General features: G+C 47.3%; 1 protein-coding gene across 1 annotated transcript; it reads right to left on the bottom strand.

Moving 5' to 3' along the window:
- Positions 1 to 7518: 7518 nt before the first annotated feature.
- LOC119368252 lies at positions 7519 to 9089 on the bottom strand. Its single transcript, XM_037633561.1, has 3 exons — positions 8820 to 9089; positions 8262 to 8759; positions 7519 to 8155 (listed from the first exon to the last, which is right to left on the bottom strand). The coding sequence occupies exons 1-3, from the start codon at positions 8896 to 8898 to the stop codon at positions 7611 to 7613; spliced, it is 1122 nt and encodes a 373-aa protein (XP_037489458.1). The 5' UTR covers positions 8899 to 9089; the 3' UTR covers positions 7519 to 7610.
- Between the last annotated feature and the right edge of the window lie 492 nt (positions 9090 to 9581).

Here is a 9581-nt window from a genome sequence, read left to right as displayed (position 1 = left end):
CGCGGTGCTACTGCACGACTTGCTCTCTACTAGTGTGTTCCCTGCTCAAGCGTCTGCTGATTTAGATCACTGCTTCTCTGCTACTAGTGCTCGAACGCCCTAAACATCTATTGCAATGCTCTGTTACTAGTTCAATCAGTTTCGACAGTAAAATTCAGTTTCAACTGTGAAGTTCATTTTCTTCAGTTAAGTTCAGAGTGAACAGTACTTACAGCATCTGTCGGAGCGGCCGTGGCGCGGCTGATGCGTTTTACATATAGCACTTTTTGGTGATGTATTTTACATCATCTATTGCAGATGATATTAGGGTTCCACTTTAGATTAAAGTTGTCTGTCTTGTCATGCTTCAGCCTCGTCGACGTACACCTTAGCGGAGCTGCTCCAACGACGGAATCGTCCATCACAGCGGAGCAGTACCCTCGATGCCGTTTCCAGAGGCCTCGGATCTTCTTCCCCGCCTCCGACAGTCACACCAGCATCATCACCATCCTTCACGTCCAACCCAATGATGCTGAGGTCCACAAGGCTATGCCAAAGAGGTTGTACACTCGTCGCATCACTTTGTTTCTCCATTCCTCTATTCTTCCAATTCATGTGAGCCAAACACCCAGGTTGACTGAAATCCTATGTTTCCAAATGCTCTGTTTTGCACGTGCATTCCTGCATTTCCAGATTGTATTCCAGAGGAAGATAACTGTTCAGATGGAGATTCAGAAGGAGCCGACCATGCATGTTTACCACCTGAGGTGTTTGCTCTAACCTGGCATGCTGATGTTGGTCATATCATGCATATGGTGCCTTGCATTGCTTACATTATACATCTTATATGTCATCAGCTTAGTTTAGATTTGCTTTGTATGAATGCCACCTATTTGGTTTCTATATCATACTCCCACCATTCCTAAATATTTGTCTTTTTAGAGATTTCAACAAGTGACTACATACGGAACAAAATGAGTGAATCTACACTCTAAAATATGTCTATATACATCTGTATGTGGTAGTCCATTTGAAATCTCTAAAAAGACAAATATTTAGGAATGGAGGGAGTATATGGGAATTATGCAATGCCATCTTCTTTAGCCAGTCATCATATACATGAATCATGCAATGCCATCTTGTTTAGCCAGTCATCGTATATGTGAATTGTATCGTGGCATATTTTTTTCCATAATGTGTTCCATTTGTCAGCAATGTTAATACATTCATCTACTCTTCCTATGCCTCAGCCATTTGAGTCAGTCATGGGAAAATCTGGAGTGAAAACAAGGTCTTCTGAGCAGTTAGTGCTACCTGTCGATGCAGATTTCTTGCTAGTTACAGATAGCTCCTCAGAGGAGGATTCAGAGAGAGATGACCAGTCATATCCCCCCCCCGAGGTGCATGCTCTAACTTGGCTGGGTTATATTGCTCATATCATGCATATGGTGTCTTGCATTGCCATGCCATCTCCTTAGATTAGACATGCTTTGTGTGAATGCCTCCTGTTTGCTTTCTATATCAGATATGTGAATTATGCAATGCCATGTTTTCCAGCCAATTATCATATATGTGAATTATGCACCACCATGGAGCCAGGCATCATATATGTGAATTATCTCATGCCATCTTTTTTTTCATTATGTATTCCATTTGTCGACAATCTGTGTATATTGAACTACTCTTCATGTGTATCAGCCATTTGAGCCGGTTATGGAAAAATCTGGAGTGAAAACAAGGTCTTCAGAGCAGGAAATGGTACCTGTTGAAGCATATATCTCGATGGTTACAGGGAGCTCCTTAGAGGAGGATTCAGAGATAGATGACCAGTCCTATATCCCACCTGAGGTGTATGCTCTAAGTTGCAATGTTTATATTTCTCATATGATGCATATGGTGTCTTGCATTGCTTACTTTAGATATCATATGCACAATATTGAATTCTCTCTGCTTAGTTTAGAGATCATACATGCGAGTGCCAGCTGCTTAGTATATGAATCAATTATGTTAATTATATCATGCCATTCTGTATACTTAGACAACATGTATGTGAATTATTTCATCCCAACCTATTTTAGAAAGACATCATATAGTTTTGTCATGTCATCTTGTTTAGGTTCTCATCATATGTTGAATTATGCCATTATATCATGTTAAGTTATCCATCATATATCTGAAACTGTGTCATGCTATCATGTTTAGTTAGGCATCATATATGTGAAATTGTGTCATGCTGTCCTGTTTGGTTAGACAACATATATGTGAATTACCACATCTGTCTATCATACAATGTCTGTACGTTCAATTTCGTTTCTTGTTTATCAGCCATTTGAATTGGAGGGGTGATGGCAGTATCTAAGGGAGCAAAAACCCGTTCTTCACAAAAGATAGTGCTACCCGTCGATGTAGATAGAACCATGGTTGTACTGGCCCACAAACTAGCCCCACCACACATAATCGAGACTCTTCCAGATTGCACACTTACACCGTTGGGCAGAGAACCAGCTACAACCCATCTAATCGCAACCCCAGCGGATAGTAACCCACTTATAGTTGACAAAGCACCATGTCCACCACAGAGTACCCCCACACGAGCTGTTTGTAAAGCTACTGCAATTGAGAAACTATTCTCAGGTCAGATTCCGTAGCTATGGTCCATACTCCTTTGCTGTTGCATCACTGTATTTACTCATACCAACTACTTTCGAATTTGAAGGATCCAATTGAAACTGCAATGGCGCAACAGGTATGTTTTAAACCTATTTCTTTAACTGGATTGCTGTTCTAACTTCTTGCTCTATGTTGATTTCAGTTTAAGTTGTATAAACAGTTATGTTCTCATGTGATGCACATTACAAGTGCTGCCAATGTTGTTTCGTTTCTCACACTTATATTTTGTCTATGCTGTTTTGTCTTAAAAATATATGAGTTGAAGTGTGTCTCTATCTTGATTAGGGAACATAAACTAGAATGATATGGACAATACAGTGACCATAGTACATAAATATATGTTTGTTTCATGTTGTTATCCTGTCCACCTTACTACTGAACCGGTTTACCAAAATGAGTTTGGTATACTACAAGCTAAACCTGTGATGTGTCTGGTTGTTTCTCTTGTAGTATGCAAACAGATATTGGAGAAGAGCACCCCACTATGCAATGGTAGAGAAAGCAATGCAGATAAGGTTCAAGATAGTGAGACAACCCTGTTGGTCTCCAAGAAAGGTGATAAAAACGATCTAGTAGATAGTGAGAAAACCCCACGGTCCTGCGTTGATGTAGTGTTCGAGTTACTGGCCAGTACCACTGGCACAAGCTCTTTGAACTCGCTGCCTGAATCACTTCGGCTTCTTCAGTCTCAGCTACAAGTTGAAAGGCATCAGTCATCTGTGCTGCGGCAAGAAGCCGAAAGACTGAGGAAGTCCCTGCAGAATTCAGATGCGTACTTTCTAGTGTAACAGCAAGCGCTGGAGGATTTAAGCGCCAAACAAGAGAAAGTTAATAAGCTTGCTAAGCATCTTGCCTGCATTATGGGTACCCAGGATATTGTTTCTTGAACTCTTCTGAAGTGGTTTCAGTTCTGGACTTGTTTTGCTGCGGCGTTTATATACTGCTGTGTTCCCTATATTTGCACTGGTGGTGAACTTTGATGCCCAGTGGATGTAATATGTGTAATAGCCATGATAGCCTAGCATAAGTTGCTTGCTTATTTATTTCCTTGTTGTCTTGTTTACTTGTTTGCTTGTAGTCAGTGCAGTTCTTTTTCCGCGGTTTGCTAGTGGCTGCAATAACCTATTTTTTAAAACTAGGCCACAATAACCATGGGCTAATATTTACTGTAGTGACACTGGGCCTCCTACGGGCCGTAGAAACAGTGGGCCTTCTACGGGCCGTAGAAACAGTAGGCCTTCTACGGGCCGTAGACACATTGGGCCTTCTACGGGCCACAGAAACAATGGGCCTTCTACGGGCCCTATCATCAATGGGCCTTATACGGGTCGTATGATCGATTGGCCAAACATGGGCCAATAACAGGCCGCATTATGGCCGTGACGGGCTAGAGTTGGAATCGTCCGTTCATGGGCCGACCATAACGGGCCATCGTTAATAGGCTGTATTTGATGACGCTATGAAAACGGTCCAATGTATTAACGGACCACAAACGGGCCGACTGTAACCATGGGCTGAATTTGGCCCACAAGCAGAAAATTACAGTAACGGTCTGTAAGTAAATGAATGCTCGAAATGAGCCCAAGAATAAATGGGCTCTGAGAAGGCTGAAAGATAACATGGGCTGGAAACGACCCAACTGAATAACGGGCCATTAATGGGTATAAAGTGATACACTATTCATTACGGGCCAGTTTCACCACGGGCCGTTAATGGGTCTAAAGTGATACACTGTTCATTGCGGGCCAGTTTCACCACGGGCCGTTAATAGGCCAAGAGTTACATAGGGCCTCATATGGGCCGAAAGACGTCATGGGCCATACATGGGCCAGAAGTGAAAACAGGCTGGAATCATATTGGATAGCCCAGATGACGCTACTGGGCCTAATTCGGGTAGGGCGTAACGGGCCTTGGGTTAGCGGGCTATAAATAGGCTATATGCGAACAGGCCGTTAACAGGCTTTCCATGAGCCGGCCCGTCACCTTTTGACCAAGTCAAACGGACCGGCCTTTTCACAGGAATGGGCCTCTGTTGGGCCGGGCCACGTGTCGACGTATCATAGGTGCCTTCTGTCCAATGAGTGGATGACATCTATCCCAACAATGAGCCGACACGTGCTTCCTCCAGCCAATGACTATTTTACACGTGGAAAATCCCCATTGGTCGGGGCTGTTAACGGGTTATCGGATCCAAAACCCGACCCGATAGCTTAACGGTGTTCCGTTACGGTGGATGCCACGTGTCGGTCACCCTTGACGAAAGCACTTCTGTGACGCACGATTTATCATCATGGAAGTGGACACTTCCGTGATGATAATTTTGGTAATGTCATGGAACACTTCTACGTCAGCACAGATATGACTATCTTGATTCTGTCATAAATTTGTCATGGATGTACATGCATGACAAAAAACGCGACCTACTGTGACAAACACGTATCATCACGGAAGTGTATTTTTTTTGTAGTGTACATTGATCTGTATGTGGTCGCTACTCACTCTGACGGATGCCAGGGAGCGTATAGTTACTGGGTCTATCCGTTAAGAGACGATAGCGCGGGCTATTTTCAACCGGTCTGGATGGCGGTCATGTTATAGGATAGGTATTTAGTTTCCTATCTATCTTTATTCCGCCGGTTGTGGCCATCCCATTTTCATATTTTTAGCTTTTTGTGAGCCCTTTTGCTTTTTGAGACTTGGAGACTTTGTTGAACTATTTGCTTATTAACAAAATGGGCGCATGCATCTTTCTGATGCAGAGGCCGGTGGATAACCTCCTTTTCAAAGAAAAAAATGTGGACCAACCGTTCGTGTGTGAGGGAGGCGAACATAATATTTACCTCAGTTTTATTGGTTGGCTAACCATGCCTTATTTTGTTAGCTGGGTGTATGGTAAGATGCAGATTTCAGACGATTGCTCGGACTGGATCGACACATCAACAATTGTCGAAATGTAACACTTGGTTTTGCACGTTCACATGATCGATAAAAAATTAAATTATAAAGGTGTTGCCTTTTCTACCCCTACATCCTCATCATCATCTTTGTTGTATAATCTCGAAACCACCTTACTCCTCTCGAAATCACCACCCTAATCATTGCTTGACTTCCTTCCCCATTAACGTCGACTATATCGCGATGACGGTCTTTGGTGTAGTGCATTCGACGAAAGTGCATCCTAAAGATGGCGGTGATTTCGTTTGGAAGTAACACCTAGAAGCCCAGACCACCGCCTTCTTAGCATCCTAGAAGGCAATAGGCGACAACAACCAGCGTGTCATCATGACCGTCGGATGCGACGTGACCACATCGTTCAAGATCCAACGGTTAGAAGGAGATTCTAACATGATCAGTGCCACCTTACATGGCCCTCGGTTCACAATTGGAGAGGCTTTTCTGCATGTGACTCGTCCAACCTGTGCAGGAACGCAAATGTTGGTGTGCAGTTCGCGGCTGACTTCAGCTGATGGATCCACTCATTCATTTACGTCTCAATGACAAAAGAGCGGGCGATGATCACTCTCGACGATATTGTGAAGAAGATCGTCGAAGAGGCGAAACATTGACGGCTGCAGTTTCATGGAGGGTACGACTTTAGCTTCAACATGAAAGTGGAATGTTGCCATGTCTTCAGCCTGTCGATGCTACGTCAATCATGCAATGGGAAGCTTCTTGATGAGGCGGCCGTCCAGACTTGCTCCATTGTCATGGAAGCAATGTTGGGGATATCACTTACCGGAAACTTACCGGCTGACCCATGATAAGGGGTAAATCAACCAGTCTATCAGCATATCGGCTAATTTATTGCCATATCGGCTGATTTATTGGTCGATTTATCTTATCAGTCAGACAGCGATAAATCAACCGATTTATCGGAAAATTAGAAGATATCTTGAACAGTGCTTGGAAGACATGCGGGCAAACACCGCCCGCCTGGAATGCAGATATTATTTCTATGGAAAGTTTGTTTTTGATTGGTTTCAAACCGATGCTGCGACATACGCATATGTGTGAGATCAAGCAAGCACTTGTGTAGTGACTGTCGATGGCTTTCATCTGTTGATGCAAATATGTTACATTTAAATCATACTGGTGCGCATGTTTGATGTGTAGTACAATGTGTTTGTGTTTAATATATGGAGCGCGGGGCATATGCATGCATATGCATGTTGCCTTTTTTTGTATGTTGTCGTTTATTTTAGCCGTCCGATTTATATCCAAGGGCTCCTATGCATCTTCTACATCAAGCCGTTTCCTACAACAATCTTACTAAATCTCAAGTTTCAGTGATGCTATATTCGTGAAATCTTACATTGAGATTCATGTAAAAAAAAAATTCAGTGCATGTTATGTCACTTGACTGAGACTTTATTAAATCTCAGTTGAGTGGCACCTAGCCACACTCAAAATCGACATACATCTGTAAAATTTTCGAGCAACTTACATATAGCCCACACCCCGCAAAAAAAAAAAAACCTTACCAATAGCCCACGCGGAGGTGTTTTGCGTCGTTGAAGTCTCCGTTGAGGGAGACTGTTATATATTGTGTCATTGATGCCCGGTCCCTGACACGCGACTAACGAGCCGCGTACGGCCTTGAGCGCGGCGCTCAACACAGAGCGCACCGAATGCCGGCCGGTACAACGGATGAACTCCCAAACTACTGTAAGGCTGGTCATAGTGGGAGTAATATAGGTAGTAACATAGATGCCACATAAGCAAAAATGGATGATGTGGCAAGTAGTTAATGAGGAGAGAGGCAAATAGAGTAACATAATATGTTACCATCACATAGCGGTTTCCAATGCATAATGAGTCTACAAAGTAATAAATGAAGGCAACTATGTTACCACACCTATGACACTACTCACTATAAAGGTAGTAACATAGACTAGTAACATATGTATGTTACTAGTCTAAGTTACTCCCCAGTATGACCAGCCTAAAAAGATAGATATACGCTACAAACGAAACCGGCGGGCAGCGTGCGCGCGCACCGGGACGAGCAACACGTCGTCAACGACGGGCCCGCACAGGGTGGCATCGGACTTCATGAGGTGGTTGGAGCTCTGGAACACCACGCGCGTCTCGTTGCCGACCGCCGTGAACTCGAGCGCCGCCGGCGTGGACCCGCCCGTGCCGAGGGACTCGTACGGCACCCTCAGGGTCCCCCGCCCCGCGTACGCCTCCACCACCAGGGACCCGCTGCAGCCGTTGGCGGCGTCCCCCACGGCGAAGGACAGCCTGTACGTCCGCCCCGGCACGGTGCGCACCTCCTGCACCAGCGCGCTCTCCCGGCCGGCCACCAGCTCCACGGCGCGCGCGCCCCGCGGCACCGCGTGGTGCGGCGCGTCCACGTACTTGACCACCTTGGTGTCCGACATGACCATCCAGCCCGACAGCGGCGAGTGCACGTCCTCCGTGATCGGCGGCAGCAGCACGCCCCACAGGGTGCCGGGGAAGATGTACGGCCCCTGCTCGAAGTCCCCGTTCCTCAGCATGTTACCTGTCGATCGAGAGCTAGTTAGATTTCCAAACTGATCACTGTGATTTTCGGAATGAGTTGAATTCATGCATGATCTTGACATGCTAGGAACTATGGCACGACGAACCCTTGGTGTGGTGGGGAGCGTAGAGGGTCTTGATGGCGACGGCGATGACGAGGGGGCCGCACGCCGGGTCCTCCTCGACGCCGGTGTTGTGGATGCTCAGCCATCCGGTGCCGTGCCTGGCCTTGAAGGCCCAGGAGTAGGTGTCCCAGCCGGTGCTGGTGTACACGGTCTGGATCGGGAGCACGCCGAACTCCGGGTCGACCGACACGTTAAGCTTCTCGGCCTGAGCGCACGACCGCGCGGCCATGAAGGAGACGGAATAGAACATGTGGCGCGTGACGTTGAGCTGCTGCCGGATGGTGGCGTCGTTGCCCAGCCGCACGGCCGACGCGCCCGCCGGCAGCGCCAGGATCATGTCCTCCTCCTTGTGCCCGGGCTCGATGTACTCCACGAACCCGGAAATCTCCCAGCACGGTATGGCGTGGCGCGCGGTCACCACCGTGCCGTTCATCTCCGACTTGTCCGGCCCCTGCGCGAAGTCCCCGTTGGGCAACAGCCCTGTACGCAACAAGATGATCAGAAATTGAAATTCGTGGGATAAAGTTTCCGAGTTGTTACCATCGGTGACGGCGGAAATGGTTCGGACGGCCACGGCAACGAGCACAAAGAACGCCAGCGAGCGCGTGCTCCTCGCCATGATCTCCCACTCCCTTCGGTCTCTCGAGCTCTGCTGGGGTGGAGGAGGAAATGGAGGAAAGCGAAGCTGCCGCGGCGGCTTTATAAGCGCCGCTGACCAAGGAGGCGTAGCCGTTGGGCAAGGCCACCGGCCGGGCGCGGCGCCGCGAGGTACGCCGCGGGAGGGCACGAGCCAGAAGGGACAACGGGCATATCTCGGTTTTCCAGTTGGCCGGCCGTGTGTCTTTGCCGCCAGATCGAGCTTCGGGCACCCTGCCTGTCCCTGCGCGTGTTCACGTGGCGCTCCGTTTCGTTCGATGCGTACGAAGGTTCCGCCTCCAGTTTCTGTGTGCGGAGCGTCTCGTGCCTCGGGCGACGTAGCGACGGCCTGCGCCGTGGCTAGTGGCCACCGACGCACAATCTGGATCAGCCAGTGCGCGGCCGGCGCCGCGGCTCCCGCCGGTTGCCCGTTTCGCGTCGCACAATGCTGCCACGATGAAGGTATTGTTCGTCCAATGCTTCGATTCCCTCGGCTGCCGTTCCCACCGACCATTTTTCTTCTTGGCTTTTTGCCTTGTCCAAGATCATTTTCAAATCGGATCATTTTTTTTACCAGCTCGCTTCACCGGAAGTCTCCTCATCTCCTATGTACTGTACGTACTATATTAAACTTCAGCATATTTGGAGGTCAAAACCGGCCCACGG

The sequence above is a fragment of the Triticum dicoccoides genome, chromosome 2B, assembly GCF_002162155.2.
Source record: "Triticum dicoccoides isolate Atlit2015 ecotype Zavitan chromosome 2B, WEW_v2.0, whole genome shotgun sequence".
NCBI classification, from domain to species: domain Eukaryota; kingdom Viridiplantae; phylum Streptophyta; class Magnoliopsida; order Poales; family Poaceae; genus Triticum; species Triticum dicoccoides.
Note: the sequence above shows the minus strand (reverse complement) of the source record. Positions and strands in the feature narration are given on the sequence as shown.